This window comes from Protopterus annectens, chromosome 9.part0 (assembly GCF_019279795.1).
Source record: "Protopterus annectens isolate FY-2018-M chromosome 9.part0, PAN1.0, whole genome shotgun sequence".
In the NCBI taxonomy this organism is placed as follows: Eukaryota; Metazoa; Chordata; order Ceratodontiformes; family Protopteridae; genus Protopterus; species Protopterus annectens.
This window is the reverse complement of record NC_056743.1, coordinates 782,140,225-782,166,956: the sequence shown is the minus strand read 5'-3', so window position 1 is coordinate 782,166,956 and position 26,732 is coordinate 782,140,225. Positions and strand designations below refer to the sequence as shown.

General features: G+C 37.5%; 1 protein-coding gene across 3 annotated transcripts in view; it reads right to left on the bottom strand.

The window, feature by feature from the left end:
• Positions 1-26,732, bottom strand: part of LOC122811523 (transient receptor potential cation channel subfamily M member 4-like) — a 1,266,622-nt gene that overhangs the window by 271,414 nt on the left and 968,476 nt on the right. For all 3 annotated transcript variants that reach the window (XM_044083407.1, XM_044083409.1, XM_044083408.1), the window contains one exon: positions 24,188-24,303. In XM_044083407.1, coding sequence (XP_043939342.1) covers positions 24,188-24,303 — 116 coding nt within the window. The remainder of the gene's footprint in view (positions 1-24,187; positions 24,304-26,732) is intronic.

Genomic DNA, 26,732 nt, shown 5'->3' with positions numbered 1-26,732 from the left:
GTAGTTACGTGCAGATGGCGTGACACATCCTGGAGATCTGTGGGCAGGAGCAATCACTAATATCACACAACTGTCATTGTGCACTTGCCCTGCTGTTGTACCTCATAGCCATCACATACACATCTTTCACTGCAGTTTCTCCTGACTGCTCCCTGTTTTTATTTTTGGCTTTGAATCCATTCATTTAACTCCCTGGATATGGGAATTTTCCACCATACCAGAAGTGCTTCCCCTCACTTCATCCGCTTACTTTTCTTTGCAGATGATTTTTGTATTAGAGTTTAATATTTGTAATGCTTGAGTTTCTACTCAATAAGGTCAGGTGTGATGAAGTCCGATTTTATTAGTGGATGAGTAAGGTACACTACATGAGCAGGTGACAACATAGCACTTTAACAGGTCTATATTATGTTTGAAGTTTGAAACATATAATAATAAAAAAAAAAAAAAAAACGGAACTTACCTGACTAGTGTAGGCAGGGCACAAAGCCCCCCAGCACCCGCCACATGGGGGGCTGCACCCCCCCACACCCCCACTCTTTAAATATACCAACTCCAAGACCGCACTATAGTGTGGTTACCACACTATAGTGCGGTCTTGGAGTTGGTACATTTAAAGAATGGGGGGTATGGGGGGTGCAGGCGGGCTTGCCCCCCTGCCTACAACCGTTAGTTTTTTTTTTACATATGTTCGAAGTTTTATAACATTTAAATTCGATATTTTAACGTTCGAAGTTATAAAACTTCGAACATATGATACAGACCCTACTTTAACAATGAGATCCCAGGAAAAGCAGCAGCAGGGGATAACGCTATCAGTTTTTTTTTACAACACTGAAAGCAATGGTTGCATTACTTGCAACTAGCTTTTCTGTCAGTTGGATCTAAGGTATCTAATGATTAAGTACTTAACCAGACAAGATGAATGCATGCTTATCCTTCGTGCAAAGAAGCACTTAACATTTGGGCATGGGCTACAACAGGCAGGGTGTGCCTTCCCCCAAGCTTACATTTTCTGGCAGATTCTCTAAGCAGAAACATTCCTCAGCACATAAATAGCAAATCAACAGGAATGTTTTCCTAATAAGACATGAGTGGAAGACCTCAGTGAAAAATATAGGCGTCACAAATGACAATGCTCACACTTGGACATTTTACTTTGCATAGCACAGTAACATGGACACCTTCTTTTTTCATGCAATTTTCCCAGTTCCATTGCTTCAGAAAGGTACTGGTCAAAGTAAAACAGAGACAACAAATCTAATTTGGCACCCAAATGACCTCAGATAGGTACACTTTTCATTACTTCAATGGTCAGCCTGCTGCCCACTTCTAGAGCTTCTCTTTTATAAAATACCTGTGTGTTTCAAAAGTCTGAACACAATGAAGAGGGGCTAGGATGCATTTTGACTTTGTGGAAGTTATAAAGAGGTTTGCTTCGTTCCAGGAAAATTGAAAACTAAAACTTCTAGGTATTTTCTTTCCCAGTGAATGTGAAAATCCCTATTAAAGGAGAAATTTTATACAGACCTAAATCAAGATGGTGGATTAGATATGATGCAGACAGTTCTACGTTTTTCACTATATTTGTATGGAGTTAATGAAGGTCACATATATATTTTCAAGCCTTACTTGACTATTTATTATGGACAATTATCTGAAATATGGAAACAAGAAAATCAAAGTTCTTTGCTCGTCTGCAGAATTAGAAATAAGAAGTTGTGTTAAAAAATGAAACAGTGGAAATTATCTGTACCAATGATTACTTTATGATAGTAATGAAGACATTTTTATGAATCTGGCTGAGAATCATTAAATAGGCAGATTTTAAGTTACATTCAAGACTGAGTACATGTGGCAAGTATAAATTTATACAGGATTTCTTCTGGTGTTTAACGTATAAAAATGTTAAAGCATCATTATTAAAGGTATATAAGAAAGATATTGTTTTTGTGGTCTATTAGACACTATCAACCATGTTTTTTCTTGGATGTAATACAGCTAAAGCTTTTGCAATGCCTTTAGAAAATATGAACACCAGTTGTAGGTTTCTGTTAAAGAGTTAACTAGCGATTTGGTTTGTTATGGCACTGGAATAGCTAAGTAGTTTATTTTATCTGAAACATTTATATGTGACAGATGTGTTAAGGTGTCACATAATGAAATATGGGGCGTGATACAAACAAGTTTGCAAATTCTATTGTACAATGATATTTTATGTTTTTCAAACAGAATAATGTCATGTAAATGTTGAGATTTGCTACAATAAAATTTATAACATTTATTTTAACCCCTAATGCTTTCAGTACATGCTATGGGATCTTTTACATCTAGATGAACTAACGATAACTCCACCGTATGGGGCCTTGGCTTCGATTCTTACCTAAAGTTCCCTTCTAATTTATAACACGATGCTTAGAGATGTACCTATAGACCAGATTTTATAGACTGTGTATGTGCCACCATGGACATGGTCACACTGATAAACAATCCATATCTTAAATCACCTCTTTTGACTCATATCAACACAAAAATGGCATAACAACAGAGTTTTCATTATATATGACATTTTAAAAAAAGGGAAGCAATTTCTTTTTAAAATACCTTGTAAAAAAGTAATGCACAATAGCAAAATCGCAAGCAAACAGAAGTAATACACAATGGCAGGGACATGAGCAACTCATATGTCACTAATAGTGGGGGGCTCTAGTTTGGTCCTACTAACTGCAGCTTCTTGACAAAAAAAAAACTCCTTCCTCCATGAATAAATACTAAACTGTCAACTCCCTTCCATTCTGTGTGACTTAATCATAGCTTGATAGTGCAAAAATCATAAGAAGAAAGCTGACAACTTGGTAATCTTCCAAAATAAAACAGGTAATATGCACAACATTTCAAATCTTTATACGAAGCACACATTTTCTTATCATGTGAACACAATGTCTGACTTTCTGTAAGGGTAGTCACATTTGCCATGGATGGTATTTAGCAACTTTTTGTTTTTGATGAGGGGGATGAGATCCACAAAAAATGAAGAGGTGCAGCTTTCCTACTAGATTTTGACATGGCAGATATTTATTACTCTGGGAAGTGTGCATACACTTTGTGATCTCTTTTGAAATAATGCATGTATGCAGTGTTACTGTATTTTACAGTGATTTAATCCACAAGGCAATGCCCTTTTAACATACCACTTTGCAAGACCCTTTGCTCCCAAGTTGGTTTGCACCTGTGCATTTGTTTCTCTAAAAGTAAGAGAATAAAAGAGGAAAAGGCAGGCTTTGCACAAACTATAGGTATGACATTGATGGAGACTATTCATGTTTGAATGAAGTCATTTTGATCAGTACTTCTATGGCTTTAAAGGTGAACCCAGCCACCATGCTACTTCCAGATACCCACACCATGAAATTGTCAGCTTAAGAAGTGCAATGTGTCCGTTTACAAAATGCACAGTGAAACAACCACGTGTCCCACAAAGATATGAAGCTAGGTAGCCTGGAGTAAAATTTTGTTTATACTACTATGAACTCAAGGCCTCATTTATTTCTCTTCTTTGTTTGATTGTTGTCTAACATCGCATGTTACTATCTGTACAACCTTAGAGATCATGACAAAGAGAGATGATCATTTTGTAGTTTATAATACAAACAAGGAGCACAACTCTCAGCCAAAGATGCTCTCACCAAAACCAAAATGTAAAGTAGATGCAAGAGTGAGAACAAAACACCACGAAAAATGCCTTCAATATGATTAAAATCTCTTCAGCATAAAAAAGTTCCAATCCACAATATCATAAAAACGAAGACCATTTATTGTAGAAAATAGGATAAGCGCTTTCACGTAGTGCAAGCTACGCTTCATCAGATACAGTCACATAAATCCACTCACTCTTAAATACAAAATGTAAAATGTTTTGGCGGGCTCATTAGTGTACTCATTATTCAATGTATCAATTACTCAAAAGCAATAATTGATTAATTAATGTTGAACTGCAAACACTCCATTGTAACTTAATGACAGATCACAGCATTAAGTATTATTTGCGATGCATAGAAGACGCTCATCACAAAACAGTAAGCATAAATATTTAAAAGATATTTAAAAAATAAACAGTTCACATTGCTCGAAAGAACGTAACATCCTACCACAATGATAAGCCCCTGAACTGGTAATTCAACACTCAAAAATAACAACTATGCATAGAAACTAACATATCTACATCCATTAGAAGTCTCCAATGTTCCGATTAACGGAACATAGCATCATTCATAATTCTGCTGAAGATCTTACCTGCTTCTGGCACAAATGAAGCATCAGCCTATAATATATCCTCAGTCCATAGACTTTTTTTATGCATCGCAAATAATACTTAATGTTGTGATCTGTCATTAAGTTACAATGGAGTGTTTGCAGTTCAACATTAATTAATCAATTATTGCTTTTGAGTAATTGATACATTGAATAATGAGTACACTAATGAGCCCGCCAAAACATTTTACATTTTGTATTTAAGAGTGAGTGGATTTATGTGACTGTATCTGATGAAGCGTAGCTTGCACTACGTGAAAGCGCTTATCCTATTTTCTACAATAAATGGTCTTCGTTTTTATGATATTGTGGATTGGAACTTTTTTATGCTGAAGAGATTTTAATCATATTGAAGGCATTTTTCGTGGTGTTTTGTTCTCACTCTTGCATCTACTTTACATTTTGTAGTTTCCCTGAAGTTTCACAATTAGCAAAACTGGAATAATCTATCGGGAAGGAAGGCTCATGTGCCTCAATGTCTTGTATACCTTTTTTCCTTGACAATTTAATTCAGAGTGTAAAAGCTATGAGCTACTAACAAACTTTATCCAGATGTAGTGAATTTGATTCTCACCATCTTCACTTGTAAATGGTGTGATTATGCACAACTCATTTAAGCAAACCGTGCTTTTTGGTTACTCAAAAAAGGAGACATGCTTAACAGGCTTAGACAGTTTAAAAAAAAACTGTGAGGTTCCTACTTCTTTCTATGTCTGTATTGGGTGCTTTGGAGAATTCTTAGTAAGTATCATTTATTTTAAGAGATTGTGAAACCATTGATGCAGTCTTTCTTAAACATCATAAGCAAATAGTTGAGGCCCCATAAAAAGGAATGCAAAACTATATTCTGGGGATTTGTTGGAAAGTCAGCAGTTCTGTTTTAAGAATATCTTGTGCTGCAAATACCAAGGTCTACTGCCAAGTCGGAAGTATCAGAAGTGACACTCTGTATGCTGACAGCAGCAAATGTTTTACAGCTATAGCATTAGTTGACTACGTATTATGGCTGGTGTTGAAATCATCATCAAGCAACTCTGGCATAGCTTTTCAAACTTTCTTCAGGCAGTGCTGACATACACATAGGCAGTGGATAGACCTACATAAAACTTGCTCATAAAATGAACTGCAAAATATGTAGAAACTAAAAAATACAGTATCTGTGAAGTGCCCGAATACAGTGTCAAGCATGCCAACCAATATGCCATAAACAGAATGTTAATATATAAACTGGAAGACTTCCTATCCATCATTTAGTTTCAGTTTGGTATCTCTGTAGTGACATGAGTCTGTCATGACTGCTGGGCAAACAGGCTGTGAGGCAAATTATTAAAAATTAAGCTTACTAGTGTAAACAAAATCAAAAACATTAATGATTTTAACATAGTGACAATGACTGATGGTTTTGGGGCTGTGAATGTCATTAGCGATTATCACACAGCAGGGGCATTAGTGTGGACATAAACACCATAAAAGGAATTAAAGTACAGCTGCCATAGTTACAGGGACTATTCCGAGTAACATCACCTAATGCGATGCCCAAGTTTGCTGCTCCAAGTATGGAATTAGCTCAGTCATTATAAATTTCTTATTTTATACCATATAGAAGGTGCCATTTTTAGAACAGAGATGGAAGAATCTTCAGTTTGTACAGGAAACACATTTGTCACAGGGCTGCACATTTGTTAATGTATTTAAAAAATAATGAACATTTCATCTTACATGGTTATTTTATAACAGTTTTACTTATGGACTGAACATTAGCCATATCTAATTTTAGTGAAAGATGAATTTCTCCAGTTATGCATGAATAAGCACATTTTGGCTGATGGCATGCCATGGCAAACTAATGTCAGAAGTTTTTCAGCCTATAAAATTAATTTGAGTTGGTTCCTAAGGTTAGCTACCGGTTACATTTTCACTGTTAATGAAATCCAGATTTGGATATTTCTTTCTGAAGTATGATTTTTGTAGGGCAATTCACAAACTTGTCACAAATAGGACAGGTTTTCCCTGCTTTGTTGGAAATGGTTGATTTGGTAAAATCATAGTTACTTCCATTGCTTCTCACTATACAAAGATCTAGAAGCATTTTCTGTAACATTTAAAGCAAAGATAAATAATGGCTAGACTTCACAGAAATTTCACCACTAGCAATATCTGGGCAATACCACAATGTGTGTTAGCACATCAGTGATACTGACATGAAAAAGCTGCCCTCAGCAGTATCTTGCTAGTGTTTCAAACCCCCTGCACCCCCCATGTGGGGGGCTGCGCCCCTCACATCCCCTGCTACTTAAATATATCAACTCTGAGATTGCACTTTACTACACTAACATGATTTATGTTGTAGTATAGCAAGTTAGAAGGGAACATTACTAAGGTTACAACAGGCAGTCATGAAACACGTAATGGTATGTTCGCCATTTTGTTCTGTGGAGTGCGATCTCGAAGTTGATATATTTAAGTAGCAGGGGCGTGTAGGGGGATGCAAGATGGCTTGCCCCCCTGCTCATACTTTGTGGGAAGTAATATGTTTTGTCTTGTCTATAATCAGTGTTTGTATCCTGTGTGTTTTCAGTCTTTTGGGATTCAGGATTTTGAGTTTTCAGGATTATGGGATTCGAGATTGTGGGTTTTCAGTCTTCTGAAGTGAATCCATATATATATATATATATATATATATATATATATATATATATATATATATATATATTTATAGATATATACGTATACATACCTACACACACACATATATGTATGCATGTAATGGCATGCAAAAAAATCTGAGATAGAAAAATTGACCACAAGTCCCCAACAGTAAATCAATCAAAAAAGGTCAGTAAACATTCTCAGTTTCCATTTGGAAATAAAACAAACCACAACTATCAGATTATAATTTGTCCAAATATTGATACTGTTAGGGAAAGGATTTTTCATAACGGGAAGTGTGAGGTCAAGGTTAAGTTTAGTACACGAGTACGGATGGTCAGTGGGACATCAAACCTCTCCCCCCACACACACATTATATATGTATAGGTGCACACACACACGCACACAAAACAAAAGATAAGAAACTCAGTTGTCACAAAACATGCATGAAACACTTTGCAACACAACTTCTACAAATGTGAAGGAAACCCATGAAAGAGTACACACACTCATACTACTGAATCCTTCACAATTTTAACTCATAGGCCATTCAGGGTAGAAAATTAGGGTCAGTCAGTGCTTGTTTATGTGCCAAATGAATTTTAGTAGTGAATCACAGATAGCTTTTCACCTAGTTTAAGTTAAATAATTGCATTCACTTTTATCTTGCTTAAATGCTACACAGAATACCATGAACTCAATATAATGCAGTGAAGCTACATTTTTATCACTATGTGAAGTTTGCATGTCAAGTATTTCAGGCTTGAATTAGACATGGCGGCCCACACAGCTAACAACTGCAAATGTGCAGCTAATGCAGTATGACCAGTGCTTTAGGAGTGAATACGTTCACATCTTCCAGTTTGGCAGTGATTCCAAAGGCTTGCTGAATTTTCATGTATGTTGTACCCACAGATTTGCTTTTGTCCCCCTCCCTTACATGGTTACAGAACTGGAAAAGTGTACTATTTTGGCATGGCAGGAACAGGGACCCTTATTCTCTGTGAATACAGAGAAAGGCATGGAGAAGGAAAAACTATGACTGAGCAGTTCATTCACAAAATTCCCAACTGGTTCCAAGAATTTTGATACCAAATTCAAGTCTCAGGATAATAAAACTGTGGTGCTTCCAAGAAAATTTTAGATAATATATTTTGCTTTATGTCACAGCTCAAAACCAATAGCACTAGGTTGCCAATATATCCCATATTTTAATTAATGTTTTCAGTTGTTTAGCTCTGTTTCAGGATTAGTGATTTCGTTAGTTAGTGGTTTTAGGATTAGGTAGGAGAGCATTTTTTTTGTGAGTTGTGTGTTAATTACAGATGGTATAAACATTACTGGGGAGCAGAAATGTTTGTTAGTATGATACCTACTTTCATAATATTTGTTCTAAGCCATTTATATTAACATAATCAATATGTGCGCTTATTTAATGTTGAGTAGTTTACCTAGTCAGTGTCTGGTTAGTTAAAATGCTCCCTAATAACTGTATTTACATTGATTTTCTTCTTATCCTGGAGTAGTATTTGTATTAGCAGAAGTGGTAGTGAGACAGGCTTTCTTACAGGAGCTTAAGTGTGAAGTAAATCAGTCACACATAGATATGTTGCAACATACCGAGTGCTGTTTGAGTAAGAAATCATTGCAGGTGCATTTTCTATACTCATTTTTGGGACGTTTCTCATTTCTCCATGGTTGCTTCACGTCAGTCTAAGCATGTGTAAGTTCAGAATGTGTGGAAGGAGTGCATTCACTCATGGAGATGCAGGAAGACACATTCTTCCCTTTGAAAAATTGCTTATGTTAGACTTTTGTCATCGATTAAGCATTCTTCTGGTTGTGCTCTTCTGACCAGAGCTTCAACTGGTAGATACCTGGGGACACTTACAGCATTATACTTCTGAAAGAAAATTCCTGCACCTCTGGGACTCATACTTTGTGAAAAATATTAGGAACTTCTCATGTAAAAAAAGAAAAACTCTGCAATATTTAGCATACGTTGGAAAGCACCAGTCCGTTGTGGAAATGCTGCTTCTTGTTGCGCACTGACAAAAAGCGTTAAATATTTGTGCACAGGAAAACACTTTCATAGTTCCCTGCTATCATGATTTGTTTTAATGTTATTCAGATTTACATTCAGAATTTAAAATTCAAGTAACAGGCTTATAGTCCTAGCAAGTGCCACCACAGACTGTATCCAGATCTAATAGAAATAATGTATTAACTTCTGTGTAAATAACTTATTTAGTTTGCTTACTTACTGTGGTTGTCAGTTCAATATTCTTTCTTACACTGTACCATAATGTCATTTCTTACTTGAAAGGCTCTAGTCAACCCTAGTCTTAAAACTCTCTAAATACAACAGAATGGGCTGACCCATGAAAACCAAATTTAGATTTGCTTCCACAGTACTACACTGCAGACTTTTGAAAGCACTGATTAAATCACCTCTAGAGAAATGGTTAAACAAGTCATTTACAAGCCTTAAATCTATTCTGTATTGGTTACCAATGTTTTTTTCACATTGATAATTACTTTGGTGAAAGAATACTGAATGGTGCAAGTTGAATACATGCAAAGTGCCAGTTGAATACATGTAAAACGAGGATCCAAACTCAGTTAAAGGCCCAATGGTGGAAATATAAAGCAGTAAGACTGCTCAGGAAGAGGTTTACAGTAAGGCATTAAAAGAGGAAAGAAGACAAAGAGCTTGGTTCAGACTGGATCTTAGACATACTCCTGAATGGAGTTGAAAGGGGACAGATATGCTATCATTAGCAATAGGTCTAGCTACATAGCTTTGTAATGTACTTTTACACTCATGTTAGTGAAATTTTGCCTAATCCATACGATTCATATTCATTTATTAAGGATTGTGCGAGACAGTAAAAGCAAAGCATTACTAAGCCCTGCAAATATTACAAGTGGAAAGCTTTCCTCCACTTTGGTGTATATTCTTTTAGGAAGGGTAAGAAGTATAGTGAGAGTTCTATGACTATCTCTATGATACTGTGAGAGGACTTAGTGGGGAATATGGGAAACAGAGGTCTAGAAACACTGTGGCGTCCATCTTTTCAAAAGATTCGTCTAGAATGGATACAGCCCGAGGGTTACTGACAGCTGTGAAAGAGGACATTTTGGGACTGACATGACTGTGGCAGATTTCCATGTTTCAGGGAAAGATCTTCAAGGAAAAATCTGAGGTATAGAATTTATATTTTGTCTTTACTTAAGAGAGGTTAGGGTGCTGTAGTAAAAGAGATGTATGGCACAGTGAATTGAACAGCACACGAATACCATGACAGAAAGGCTCATATGCATTTATATTAAGCTTAGGGCTGGAGAGCCGTGAAGAAATGGAGCCACATCACCTTGCAATGATAAAAATAGACTAGCTCCTGCTACACGGGACATTGTTAGAATTAATGGCTGGCAGGAATTAATGGCTCCCATCCATTTGTTGAGGTTTTCTTTAAAGATTTCAGGGAGGTATTCTGCTTGATATACAGAGAGAGAATCTATTCCAGAGGAGAAGGGATACAGTGGGCAAGAAACATGTCCTGCCAGGAGGTGGTGGTCATCTTACAGTGAACGATTATATCCCTTGGACTGAGTATTAGCTGAGCTGTCAGCGCTATTGAAGGTAAGTTGAAAAGTACGATTTTCTCAACATGAAACATTAAGCAAAAATCAGCTTTCATGAGACTGTCAGATATGTAACGTTATAGAAATATTTGATTTTCTAGCTAGGAATCATTGAGGCCTTTTAAATTGTGCAAGATGCTTAGAGGGGTATATTCTAAAGGTACATTGTATTTGATAATAGGTCTGAAGGGGGAAGAGTAAAAGGGCACAAGGACATCCTAGGATCTGAAAGAAATGCCATGTTAAATAGATTATAAGAAGCTGAAGGACTTTCTGAAAATGAAATATGGTGGTCAAAAAACAGTCACTTGTAGGTACTGAGGTCTCTTATAAGGGTCTGTTTTAATGCAAACACTGGTGACAAAATGGGCAGGCCAGGGGTCTTCATGGTTCTGAATATCCAATATTTCCTAACATTTAGAGTGAGCCCATGATTAGCAGACCAGGTATAGGTTTGCTCTAACCCACATTAGAAAATTACGATATTATCAGGTGAGTTGACAAAAGCACCTCATTTGCTGTTATCTGTAAACTTAATTATCCATAGACCTTTGATACCTGATTTTACCTCTAGGAAGTAAATGAAAAACAATAGGGGACCAGAGACTAAACCATATGGGACACAGCAAGGAATTTCTTTGGCTCAAGGAGATACCCCCTACTTGGACGATGTGAGTTTTGTCTACAAGCCAGTTAGCTTTCTGGTGGACATTGTAGGGGTTAAAACAGAGTATAGTATTTGCTTATGGTGTCTGTATGCAGAATGTTGTCAAAAGCTTTATTTAGCAAGGTCAGGTTAGGCAGTATGGACATTCTGACCCTTTTCTACAGCTTCTGTGACCTTGTCAAAATATCAGCAGATTGATATGCAAGACCTGCCCTTAAATCCAAATTGATTGGTTTCAGAGGGCTGGGGTCATCTATATTGCTGTTAATTAGTTCAGTGATGATGCAGTCTTTCCATAGCTGTACAGGTAATGCTAGTAAGTGACTGATGGAGTTGCTATGGTTTGTTATGGAACAGCCTCTGTGAAGAAGGAAGCTGTGGCTGCACTCCAAATGTCAGGTAAATAGTGTGTGGAGAGACTTAGATGAAAGACTTAGGACAGGATTATTTGGTGCTTGACATTTGCAAACAAATAACCTGTAATACTCTTGGGACCCATGAGGACAGTGCTTTTAGTTTTGCAAAGAAAAGAAGCCACTTGATCCAGGTCGATAAGAGACAGTTCAATTGGGGGTGAGATCGAGGGGTGAAGGTGAGGCCGAGTTTGACCGTAACTAACATATAAACTATAGTAACCAAATATTAAGAGTCACTGAGGGAGATACTGTAGTTGATTTTGCTGTTTCACAAAAACACAGGAAAAATAACAGGCAAGCAATGACAGGGACCATAATAGGCAAGCGATGACAGGGACCATAAACATGCAATAGAAGGTACCAGAAGTTTTCACAAACTGGGATATGTTGAATAGCCAATTTGCAATCCAGCATATGATGTAAGGTTTACATAAAACTTGACAATTTTTTTCAGTGTATTCAAATTTTCAGTAATAATATAGTAGAGTATAGTGTAAAAAGCCTTTGTGAGAGTGAGATAAGCAATATGCACTGTGACCACTGCCTGTAGCCTAGTAACCCTTTCAAAGATGCTTATTAGATTCAGAAGACAGGCCATTCATTAAGGAAACCAATCTGTTTGCTAACTAGATCAATTTATTTGCCTTTGTCTGCACAGATGAGCAATACTAGGATACATTTTGTTAAAATCTTCAGTTAAAACAAGTACTTTTTCTGTCTCTACTGATTCTACCGCATTCACGTTTTTTGGTGGAAAAAAAATCTTAGGGGTAGCAACTACATTCCATTGAATTACCTGATTGTCCCTCCCTACAGTTCTGTTGGTCTCCAGGTAGTAGAACTGTTGTGGCACCATTTTAGAAATCACTTTTCAACTCCCTGAACCATGAGAGTCCAAACCCTCCAGCTTCCTCACTCTACTGTAAGACAAACTGTATTTTCTGAATATCCAATATTTCTTAACATTTGGAGTGAGCCCATGATTAGCAGACCATGTATAGGTTTGCTCTAACCCTTATTAGAAAATTTCAGTATCAGGTGAGTTGACAAAAGCACCTCATTTGCTGTTATCTGTAAACTTAATTATCCATAGACCTTTGATACCTGATTTTACCTCTAGGAAGTAAATGCAAAACAATAGGGGACCAGAGACTAAACCATATGGGACACAGCAAGGAATTTCTTTGGCTCAAGGAAATACTCCCTTTCTTAACAGAACCTGTTTATTATTGCATTCTGGATTGATCTTGTACTATAAACAATTGCTTATCAGCCTCTAGTGTGTTATTATCTAGTTAAGTGCTGCCTTTTGCTCTTAATGTCAAGCAAATTTATCATCATGTCTTTACTGGTTTCTGTTTTAGCATTCAGTTGTAATAACTGATATATGCTTCAAGAACAGCACACTTATTGTTTGGTATAGTTAATTGTTCTGAGGCAGTTCTGGTCATCAAAACAGCTGAGTCATTGTCTAGCAGTGTTCGTGCATTTGTTAACATTCAAGTCAAGCTGTTTATTCTAAAAGTGCTTAGATTTCACATTACAAACTATGTTCTGGAGAGCAGAGAGCAAGAACAGACTGGGACAGGCATTGACCTGTCCTTCAAAATTCTGAAACCCTCCATCTCGGTAATCCCAAACTTGCATATGAAGATAAATCTCATTAGCTGCTTTATTTTCCATCTAAATATGTAAATTACAACTACACAACAGAGAACTATAGTGCAACACTTACATTGGTAAAACACTAATTAATGCAGTTGATCGGCAGAGCATAAAAGAGCAGTACTTTATCTGTCCACCTCAACCAGGAAAATAATTTTAATTTGTCTTTCTGTCAGTGTACTTACTGAGCACATTATTGCCTCACACATTACTCCTGCAAAAGTTGTAGGAAAATCATTTAAAGGAACTTCTACAGCTGAATTTTACTCTGGTTTCTAAAAGCAACATCAGGAAGACATCTTCAGTTGTAACTACGTCATTACTGAATAGTAGTACAATGAGTCCTCTTACATATCTGTAGACAGCAGACATTTTCCATCACTTTTTCAGCAGAGTGACCTGTATTGTAGTGTTGAAACTACTGGAGGCCCCCCCCCCCTACCACTCCATACCCCTTTATGCAATGTTAGCAGAATCTAATTAAACACTTTAGCACATTCTTCTTTAACAGAGCAAAACTTCCCTGGTGAAATCCATAAGCCTGTCCCTGTTTCAGCAGTCTACTGCCTCATATATCCCTTCTCATACTCTGTTCATCTGAAAAATGTCTAGCAGATGTGGCTTCCTCACACAATTTTCATGGGGACTCATGATATGCTTGCTATGTGCTGAAACAGTGGAACCTCTTTCCAACCTCCTTCCACCAAATAAATTTATCCAAACCCTTCAAACAGGATGCAAACTCATTAATTCTTGATGCATGGCAATGTCACTGCTCTGATCCACCTGACTAGCTCCTCCCTCAACTTCCATCTCTCCATACAAAATAACATACTGTTACAACAAACAAGAGCTCATCTCTTATGCAGACTCACTTCTACTAAACTAACTATCATCAAAATGTTCCCCTATATCACTGACCTTCAAAGGTCCTCATCTACTTCTTATCCCAAAACACATCTCTCTGGTCACCACATACACCCACCGCATATTTTCTGCTATATATTCCTCACTAATTCATCATCCACAGGACTTCATCTCTATCTGACACTACTCATCTTCTCTATCCTCTGCTCTACTTTCCACTACACGATATATCATATTTTCCCTCTACATTCTTTCACAGTTGGGGGTAGCACAGTGGCACAGCAGATAGGGTTGTCACCTCACAGCAAGAGTTCCCCAGTTCTGTTCTCAGCTGAGGTGCTTTTGGTACAGGTTCTGCATGTCCTCCATGTCCTCCCTGTGTTTGAGTGGATTGCCTTTGGGTGTTCTGGTTTCCTCCCCCATTCCAAAGACATACAGTAGGTGGACTGGAAATTCTAAATTGACCCTAGGTGTGAGTCAGCATGCAAGTGTGTTGTGTGGAAGAACAACCGTGACAGGGCAATTACCGCCCATTATTGTCAACCTTGGCTCTACAGGATTGTCACTGCTGAAGTGACATCCCAACCCCATCATGCAAAAATGGGGAAAAGGGGTTGTGGATAGATGGATTCTTTCACAATTGTATCAGCCCAACCTGGATACCCAGTTATCATTACCTCCTTGCAACTTGACAGCTCAACTATTTCCAATTCTGTCTTTGTATAAAAACTTCCTTTAAAGCATGTGTATTATAGAGTGCAACCACCACAACTGTCTTTGCATAATTTTTTATAAAGCATTCACTTTAATGTATGTGCATTGCATAGTGGAATTAATTCATTGTTGAACTCGAGAAACATTGATGTTATAAACTTAGAAATGCTTTTTTGCTTTAATCAATGCTTTGCACTGTCATGATCATTTTGTATATGTAACCACAGAGCTTTTTTACCCATGCCTCAGATAACATGGGGTTTTAATTCCCAGTTAGACATTCACAGTAATCAAATGTAAATAAATGAATAAATAAATTGTAACATACATACATACCATGCCTTTACATGTTGCATTAAGATGTTTTAGAGTATCACAGCTTATGCTACTAGTTAGATGAAAGATAAACTTTTCTCATATATATATATATATATATATATATATATATATATATATATATATATATACATACACACACATATATCTATATATATATATCTATATCTATATCTATCTATATATATATATATATATATATATATATATTTTTTTTATACATTTTTTTTCACATTTAAAATATGAATGCATTTGTTAGTTTCATGCTTTTTTCCCCCTGCAGAACACAGCTTTGTAAGTCAGGTTCCAAAAGATGGACAGATGGTGACCTGAGCCCCGGGTAAAGGGAGTTATTTTCTAGTTAGGTTATTTTGGGAGTGTGCTTTGTGTTCATAGTAGCATATGTGAGCAGCTGTTCTCTAGCAGCCAGAAATGTGACCGTGTAGATTTTCCTGGTGATAGCATTATGAGCCATGATAAATATAACTAGAAAGATGACATAGTCACCCTTATTAAGGATACCTAGAATAATATAATCTAACAGTAGCATGCATAGTGTAAATTCAAGGAAGGGCTCTTCATTTTTTGATAGAGCTGTTACAGTATGCCCAAAATTTGCAAGGATTGCACATTCCACAAAAATGCATTCCCATATGCCACTGGTAACTAGTATACACATACAGAATCAAAGATTCAAGCTGTGAAACAATTTGTCAAGTGTTAGGAAAGCTCAGTATAAGAATTTCTAGATCTCTAACTGTCCCATTTATGGAACTGTTACCAACTAAAACTTTTATATCTATGTACATTTAGTGTGGTGTGGTGTGGTATTTGCCAACATGTGTTAAAATTTTAGGTTTAGCACTGATCACAGTTGCTATCAGGCCTTGCTTCAAGACTACACTGAGTCAGTTTTGCCTTCTTCTTACAAAAGAAAAGAACTCTGACAAATAAATAAAATATAGTTATCCGTTAGGGCTTCCAGTTTAGTTTAGAGATGGAATGCCTATGTGAAGTTTGCATTTGTTTCTTGTTTGCATGGCTTTTCCCAAGGTCTTTGGTTTACCTCTATGTGCAAGAAATGTGTGAGTAGTTGAAACAGCAATGCTCTAAATTACCACAAGATGCCTAGGTGTGTGTGTGTGTGTGTGTGTGTGTGTGTGTGTGTGTGTGTGTGTGTGTGTGTATGTGTATGTGTATGTGTGTGTGTGTGCTCCAATGTAATGCAATGGACTAGCATCCCCCAGGCTGCTGCTTGGTGAGACCATAGCTCCCAGTTTCCCTGAATTAGATAAAGCAGGTATTGCAGATGGATGTATGGATGGATAAAATTAGTTTACCTTGCAGATGTGTATCAATACACTGAATGCACCGTCATTAAGAGCGGAGCGTTTTCCTGAGCTAATAGAAAGCAAGTTGTTGTGTATAACAAGATTGTAAAGCGCAAAAACTGAGGATGCCAGCATATCATAAGAGACAAAGATTCAAGGCCCAACCTAGGCAGCTGGGGACTGACATCTCCAAAGAGAGATGCTCTTTCAACCAGGTTGAAAGTCTGTTCTTTAGTCTTTTTAGTTGCATGTTCTTTGGCTTATTATCACAAAACTATTTCCTCTCCTTTAACAAAACGATACATTTTTGACAGTGTAGTGTAGCTTATGCAGAAATTACCTCCTAGAGTGTTTGAAGAAACCTGGAATTCTGAATCCTGTTTAGGAGCAGCATCACTTAGAAAAGGCCATGGAGAATCTGACATAACCCATTTGAAGACTCAAGCAGCTCTTTAGATTTATGCTTTTCAACAGATCTATTGTGTTTTCTGTGGAGTTTTAGTTGATGTGTTTCTAATTTCTTAGATCAAGAACATAACTCAGAAAAACAGTGTAGGAGAAGTAATATTTCACAATTTCATCTGTAGAATAAAATTCTACTTTTTAGCCAAAGTCTTAAAACAACACGTGCATACAGTTGTAATGTAGTGCATGAATTGCTTTGCTTCTGCTCCAAAATCAGTGAAAATGCTCCAAAATCTGTGAAAAGACAGGCTTGTTAAACCACTTTTCTGACATCATAAAGGCACTTAACTGTTATGTACCCCACAGTGCGGAATGACTAATCTCTAACTTCACAGTGCTAGACTACCACGGAAGAGCAGTGGGAGAAGTCGTTAAAAGAAATTAAACTCTTACTTTGGACTTTAATAGTCTGTAAGTGTTTACCAGCTTTCTGACAATCTTGGGTGGCCACTCTCTGTGTGTGGCAGAAGTTAGCATGTAACAGCTTTCTAACCACTACTAGACTTTGTTTCTTCTAACTTTTGTAGTACGTGGATTAGGTGAAGGTCCATACACTGCAATAGAATTATGATCAGCTCCTTCTAATCATAACCAGGGAAGTTATGTGTTCTCAACACGGCTGTTGAGATTCACCACTCAAGCTTTGCTACTGAGGTGAGGTTCTAAACTACATGTCTAGAAAACTTTCTAGTTATGGTCAAGGACCTGGTCATACTACTCTGCATTGTTTTTAACCCAACCAGAATAATCACTGAAGACTACGGTGTTTTATTGGGAGGGAGCAGTATGCTGGCTACAAGGACACCTGTAGATGAATTTTTCATGAGTTGTCATTTATTTACACAACAATCTGAAAATTGTACTTAGACCTGGTTGGCAGTACAAAGTAAATAAATTTATCTGACTAGTGAAGCAATTAGACTTTTTTCAACTAACGACATTATGATGCTAGTCAGAGTGACCCCTATGTTCTATACAACAAAAAAAAATTGAAGAAATGCATGAGCTAAATTTTTCACAGCCAGACTACTCTCTAAAGGTCATAGGATGAAATTAGAAACGGAGTACCAGAGGTCGTCACATCTGACAGCGGAAAGGATCTGGTGCAAAGCAGAGCTTCTAAAAACAACCAGTGGAATTGAATCCTGCAGCAATTGATCTTTATGCTGGACTTCTAGGGGACCAGAGACTAAACCATATGGGACACAGCAAGGAATTTCTTTGGCTCAAGGAGATACCCCCTACTTGGACGATGTGAGTTTTGTCTACAAGCCAGTTAGCTTTCTGGTGGACATTGTAGGGGTTAAAACAGAGTATAGTATTTGCTTATGGTGTCTGTATGCAGAATGTTGTCAAAAGCTTTATTTAGCAAGATCAGGTTAGGCAGTATGGACATTCTTACCCTTTTCTACATCTTCTGTGACCTTGTCAAAATATCAGCAGATTGATATGCAAGACCTGCCCTTAAATCCAAATTGATTGGTTTCAGAGGGCTGGGGTCATCTATATTGCTGTTAATTAGTTCAGTGCTGATGCAGTCTTTCCATAGCTCTGCAGGTAATTCACAAAACTGAGACAAACATGATAAAGGAATAGTCATTTAGTGAGTTTAAGGAAGTCAGACTGCAGTCTCCTTGCCTTGTACAATATCAAAATGATAAGAACTGTGCCATGTGCATACTTCTATGTACTTAAATTTCACACTGCACTGCCAAATGTCCTTTTTAAAGAAGATACATAAGAGAGGCTTTAGGAATGAGTCTTGTGGGACCCCTGTACAGAGGGATGTTGAGTTAAAAAGAGGCAACTGTTACTCAGTCTAAGGTCAAATGGGCAGCTGTAGAATCTGGCCTTGTATGTCAAGCCTAATGTGGTCGGGTTTGACTACAATCAAACAATCTACAGATGCAGAAAGATTGCTCTTTTACACATATCCTTATCCATGATCATTGATGGGTGGTCACAGTATTTGCTTTAGAATGGTGTTCATCACAAAACCTTGACAGAAGGAATGCTGGGTATCTGTCATAGCACAATGATGTTTCAATTGATAGCAGAGCTTAAGTGTGTAAGTCACCAACCCATTAGCAAGAGGACTTGTCAGGCAAATGGGCAAACACTTGCTGTATTGACGACACCTCTGTCATGGTACACCTTTTCTAAAGAAAAAAATACTTCATCTCTTCACTAAAAGACCTTAGAATTGACAGTAGCAGGTTGTGTACCTACTTACACAGAAAAAAGGCTGAGAGGGGGGTCATTTGCCAAAACGCTGATATCTGCTACGATTTTGTCAATATAATGCAGTACTTTATATACTTGTACACTACATGTTTTTTCCATTTGATTGTAGATGGCAGTACTGGGGGTGGAGTGGGGGGGGACTCAATGTACAGAACTGGTTATTAAGGAATCCTGCATGACTGAAAGACAGGTCAGTCACATCACTGTACTGTGCAATGAGTTACTCTCTTTCCCAGTAAGGCAGAGTATAGTGGATGGCAGAAGAGTTTGGGGTTACCAAGATAGTTAGACTAAAGCCTTACTGTTTGGCAACATATAAAGTGAATACATAGTTCCCATTTTTCTGAAGCTACCAACACAAGAAAGACAGGGATATGTCTCGGCTAGCTTGACATGCAAATTTTATTACATCATTGACCTCAGGCATTAGGATTCTTAGTCAAATCTATATACTCCAGCACTTTCTCCACTAAGACATGATACTGTACAACACTCAGGAAGTAGTTACAGGAAAAGGTGAACAGTTCATACTATGTAAGGAGTCTGCTTAGGATAAACAAATCCATCTGTGACAAGGCGATAGAAAACCTAAGAGAAGTGCTGGAGGTTTCAGCTGCATGAATCTAATGAGGGAAGTAGAACAGGTTTACACCTCTTAACAAAGACTGTTTTACAAGTGCAGATCTCTCTTCCTTATCAATCGAAATAAAATTAATCTATGAATTTTTCTGTAATACTGTATTGGTATGCATTCTTGTAATTATGATTCTATGCCTGAAAGTCAGGCACATTCCGATTTGCCTAGTAATCAAATCAATAAATAAATAAATACAATATAAAATAGTACAGTGCTTCTGTACTTCACACATACAGCTACATATATCTGCCCAGTCATACATACTTGTTGCCAATGAAAGTCAATGTTGCTGGTTCTAGTCTGTACAGAGGTAACTTATTTTTTCTTCACATACTAAACGTTTTTCTTATTTTTACACAAATGATTTAAGTAATGCCACTGAATTATTCCAATTCTGCATTTGCATATTACTACAAAACAACTTGCTGTCTGTGGTTAGTTAGTTTGCCAGTGTTGATCCAGAAGCAAATATTCAGGTCATGGTATTGAAGAGCACATAGTTACTCATCCTATAATGCTTAGAACCTTTTATATACTTTCAATACGAAATCAGTACTTTGTGCTTCAGGTGTCATATATGATTTATAATGATATTTTAATCCAATCATAGACAGCAGAGGGGAAAGCTCTATTAAATTCCTCATCAGAATTACACTGACTGATGATAATGAGCAGTCTTATGTACTCCTGCTGCCTCTGCTATACAGCAAATGAGGCAGTGGTTGGTTATAACGACATACTGTATACCTTTAAACTGGTATTCAGTGTTTTATCAAGTACTGTCAAACTTAAAGGGAAACTTCTGTTTCTTTGGTTAAACATTACAGATTTATCAACATGCAAAAGTTACAACCTATATTCCATAGAAAAAGGCCATGTAATTATGATAGTGCTACATAAAATGTACAGTGCATTTAAAAGAAAGGACAGTGAAAACCCCAACACAAATGGACATGCACGTAAGTACACACACATGCAGGCTGAGAGCAAAACATGTGCACAACCATACACACACACACACACACACACACACACACACACACACACACACACACACACACACACACACACACACACACACACACAAACACACACACACACACACACACAATCTTACTCCAAGATAAATATGCACAATAAATGCCATTCTGGTCAAGCAACTAGTCTTTTGTGTGGCCGAAATATAGTACAGCTGTGTAAACTACTTAATGTAACAGCAAAGGAGAGATCACAGTAACATTAACTTTAACTTTTGGGTTTAAATACGTTTTGATTCTCATTTTCGAGCAGTGGCTACCTCTCCGATGTGGAATCACTGCACCAAGCCAAGCAGGGTATTCATGGAGGCATCACCTGGCTGCCACATATTTCCAGTACTGATGTTCCTTTTTGGTTTTTCAAGGCTAGAATCCAATAGCAAACTAATTGTGGTAGTCAAATTTCAGTGCAAACTTGCACTTGTAATACAAGGGGAATAAAACACTCAAACTTTTTTTGTGCAGAGATGTACGGCAAACCTGTGATAAACATACAGCTGGACAAATATAAGAAATTCAGCATTATAAAAACATGCAGCAAGGGACATCAGTGCTTCAGGAGATGTGAACAGTGCTGTCCATCACTAGGATTGCATATACAGTGTTATAACAAGCATCCAAGCATCCAAGAAGTTATTTATTCTTTGCTGACTAGCTTTGCCCAGATACAAACTGAGGTGACCTCAGCTAGTACTGATACAACTACGGAAATCAGGCCAGGTTATTCGTGAACTTCTCCTACTCTTTTCGATAGGTGCCTTTGGATTTTTTATATCCACCTGAACTACTACCAACTCAAGCAGATTGGGCCTCAGTTTATAATCTCTTCTAAAGGACGGCATATTCAGGAGTATAGCACTCCCCTTATGCTGTATAGCACTTCAGCAATCGAAGTACCTAGTGTGGGAATAGACCCAGAGCCTTCTGCACCAAAGGCAAGTGTGCTGCCTGTTTTGTTACTGACACTGACTGTAGGGAAGTTACACAACCAAGTACTATGATTCCTGACAGGGAAGAAGGAGGCTGGTTTCAGTGTTACAGTGCACTCTTGGGGAAGCTGCACTATAACAAGTAATTTACATACCTTATCATCCCAGGAAGGGGTTACCATTAACAGCAAATCATAACATTTAGGAAGATTTCAGAGCAAAATTACATTAAATCTTGGTGGTGGACAGCTCCATATAATTAAAAAAAAAGTATATGATTTTATAATGGATTGTTGTGAGGCACAGTGCCACAGCAGATAGAGTTGTCACCTCACAGCAAGAGGTTTTCCTGTTCGATTCTCGGCTGGACAGCCTTCTGTGTGGAGTCTGCACGTCCTCCCTGTGTTTGTGTGGGTTTCCTCTCGTGGCTCCATTTTCCTCCCACAATCTAAAGACATGTAGTAGGTGGATTGAACACTCTACATTGGCCATAGGTTTGAGTGTGTGTCTGTGTGTGTGTGTGTGTGTGTGTGTGTGTGTGTGTGTATGTGGTGTGGAAGAAATACCATAGCAGGGCTGGCCACCCAGTGGCATGAACTAAGACTCTAGCTGATTGTCACTGTGGAAGTGACACCCTAACCCCATGCATAAAATGGGAGTAGGGGTTTTGGATGGATAGATGGATGGATTTTATAATGAACGGCCAACATCCAAAACATATGCCAAGGTGTGTGTGTGTGTGTGTACATACATACACACACACACACACACACACACACACACACACACACACACACACACACACACACACGTGCATTTTGAGATGGGCCTATTACAAAAGGAAAACAAAAGAGTCTCGATTGATTATTCATACCACAATACAGGCTATACTGAATGGAGCTTTACTGATGGCTATTTAAATGTAGGAGGGCAATACTGGGGGGGGGGTGCAAAGTGGCACTTTGTAGTCAGCTAATGGGCAGGAAGGTGTTAAGAAAGAAGACCAAAAAGTGTGTGTTAAGTAACAGAAACAAAGCAGTTGCAAAAGGAATTGCTAAAAATGGTAATTATGGAGACCTGAATCATCTATGTATTACACTGTAACAGGAAAGTGATTACTTTGATCTTAACAGAGTACAAGCAGAATTAATGAGGCGGGACCTGTATTGTTGGCTGAGCAGTGGAAATTATCGTAAATCTTTTGTGAGCATGTTTAACCAGTGGGTAGAGGGTTGCATTTATAAGGCAGTAGATCACCAACAAGTGACTCAAAAAAGACAAAAGGGTGTTAATGAGCCATTTAAAACTGGTTTCAAAAATGTTAGCCTTTTTGATTAAGTTGACCTATAACTGACTGGATATTTAAAGCCACAGAAACTCACTGCATGTCTTTCTGTTTGAGAGAAGGCTTGAATTGCCTTATATATTTTGAAGTAGTAAAAAAAATGAATTTAGTTTGGACTATTCAATATGTTATGTTAAAATGATTAAAAAATTAGTTGCTTGGTACCAAACATGAATAAGTAAGGGTTAATGAGATGCAAACACAGGTCTTCAGATTTGTCGCTATGTGCCTTAATGTCTATTACCACCTTTACATTTCTATAAACAGCCATCTTTTTGCATAGATCAGGCTCATGCATGAAGATAGGCCCTCAGATCTCTCTTTCCTTGAAATTGGAAGAGTTCTCCACTTCTGCAATTTTTTTCTGGGGTTCCTACTCCTCAAGCACTTGATTTTGCAAATCTTTACATGGAGTCCATGTTGCTCCACTTACATCAGAGTTCTGGATCTCATCATTTTTACCTATACAGTGTTCAGCTGCTGATGTGTTGATAATCATGGCCTCTTCTGCAGACAAGCAACTCTGCTCATCTGCAAAAGTACCAACAGTGATGCTGATCAGAACTGAAACCAGAAGGGACATCTGCTCGACTCATTTTGTCAGACGGGGTTCTACCATCATCTTTTCTCTGTCATGTGATCTCTTTATGAAATAAGTAGTCACCCTTTATGATGCCCTTGCACAAAGAACGAAATCTTGTGGCAAGACCCTCTTTTCTGTCCACTCTGGTTTGGTAATAGCATCTTTCAATTGGTGGCCCAGTTGTTTATTTTCTTCTCACAGTGACTAAAAACAGTATTTTGTGTGTGCTGCCTCAGTCCATTCACTTTTGATTCCTTTCAGACATTTCTACAGCTATTAACTGGCTTAGCTTCCTGGGGAGTATATTGCACAGGTAAATAAATGCAACCAGAGCAACACATACCTGCATATCAATCCTATTATAAACAGCAGGATGGCAGTCATGTCGCACTGGTTCCAGACATCGAGCACGTACTGCTTCAGTTTCTGAGCCACCGGCAATTTCCCAATGAAAAAACTCTGAAAAGCAAGGAAGAGGAGCAGCAGTTTTAGATGCTTCCTAAACAGTATGAAGTCTGCCAATAAGGAGCTAATGAAGAGGAGGACAGTTCATGGTCATAAAAAATAGTTTTAAATTGCTTCAATAAAAACAATTGTACATGCAAATAACATTTAATTTATTTTGTGTTATTTTAGCACCCAGCTTGTTTGTTCAAGTGATTTTCTTACTGAAGTTATTGCAGAGTCTCCACTATGTCTTTCCACATAATTGCCTCGGTCCTTAACTTGGATTCTGAATATTTCATTTACTCGTATATCCAGGTGTTATACCTATTTTATTAATGCGTAATATACCCTCAAAATTGACAACTCTAATCCTGCAGGAAAAAAAGAAAAAGCTAAGAGAAATCTGTAAAATCCAAAACAAGAGAGTTGCAGTAGTCAACGGTATCAAATAACCAAGCTCCACCGTATAGACAATTTATTTTAAGCGCTTTTCGTCTGCACTGTGTGCAGACTTCTTCAGAAATACAGAAAACATTAAAACCCTTGTTAAAATACAATTGAGGTAATGTAATCAACCAATCATAAAAAACAATTAATTAAAAAGGTTGTGTAACACTGTTGCACAAAGTAATTAAACTAAAACAGTATACAAGCATTAATACAAGCCCTTCCATGAATATCTAAAGCAACACAGTATCTTAATATTGAAAATACTAATAATAAAGAATTAAAAAAGTAAAAAGTAACAGTAGATAATGAAAACTAAAAACTAAAAAATAATATTAATAAAACATGTATGTGTATAAAGCATTAAAGGTGTGCCAAGGTTGTTAGTATTAAAGTAGTGTTCATATTACCTTGGCATCATCTTTTTAAACTCATTAATTTAAGAATGCTGCTTATTGAGCACGACTCATTCAGACCTGGAAAAGTATAGGCATTAAGTCTTATTTGCCAAGTTAGTTCCAATTCTTCGAAGAAGAATTCACAGGAGCACGACAAGCGGAGATGAACAGTCTTAACAATAATGGTGTACTCAACCAAGCACGAGAACCTGGAAATAAGGCTATGGGCAATGGTAGTAACTCTTTGATAGGCCTCCCGGAACTGGGAACTTGGCTAGCATATACGTTTACCTTTGTACCTCTGACCCTTCCTAATGGTGCACGGTTCGAGGAAAGCAGAGGTAACACTTTTAATTCTGACTTAGCACCAGATATTGTTGATAAATTAAGAAACTTGGACAGTATGCTTGTCAAACTCAAGAAGCTTCAGCTTGAAATCTCGTATTTTCGAGAGTGCCTGAAAAAATTGTAAAACTGTCCCTAAAGGGTTACGGCACTCTCAGTTCCCTACTGGTACAGTAACTGATTCAGACTTTTATCAAGAATTAGTGGCTTTATTTGACCGGCAAGGTTTCCAATTACTCGAAGTAATGATTAAGCATTACACTCTATGGGTCGAACTTAACACACGAGTTATGGACTTAGACTCTAGCATCAAACTTCATAATGAATTTGGTCGATATAAATAGGAGTACAGTCAGATTTTCACTAGTATCGACCAATACTTAGATAAGCTTAAAAACAATAAGGTGAAAAAACTTGATCGGGACTTTAAGGCGTATAAGGACAATGCTGCATACCCTATTATATCATAAGCACAAACGTGGCATGGTCCTAATCGCCCCCAGACTGGAGTTTCTGAATATCCAAGGGCAAATGCAGATATACATCTGAATCAAAATGACAATTTAACACCTAATGTCAACAGTGCATCACACAATGTGAATATGGCCTTAGACAATAAGAATTTTCAGACACAAAATGAGGTTAGGAGATGTGAGAGGTTATATAACCGTAATCAACCACAGGTTAATTCAGCACAACAGAACCAGAATATTCGGGATGCTCACCAGACTGGGACCAAGCCCAAACAGAACAATTTTGTTCAGAACAGGGCGAACAAGCAGAGTCCAAGAGATACAGGACTTAACCAACAGTAACTTTTTAGTTTACAGTGGCCTTGATAATCCTGTTGATTGTTCCAGACTGGTTGATGTTATCATCTTTTCTGTTAATAACAATCTTTACCCTGTCAACAATAACCTTTACTCTGTCAACAATAACTTAGAGTTTGTTGAAGTGGAGCTGTATGACAGCTTTTCCGTCTACACTAGAGTAGACAATGGTGTAACTGTAAGGGAGGAAATCAAACCTGATATCATCATTAATTCTACAGGTGATTTTAAAGTGTATAATTTTTCTCCTGTTGTCATCTCTATGGACACTGTTGATTTTCTGTCAAAAGGCTATACATATGTCCCTGGACAGAAACCTGATATAGTTAAGACTATAATTGATGTCACAATATTTTCACGCAAATTGAATTTCAATTTAATGATGGGAGCCAATTCGGATGGAATAGGAACTGACCCATTT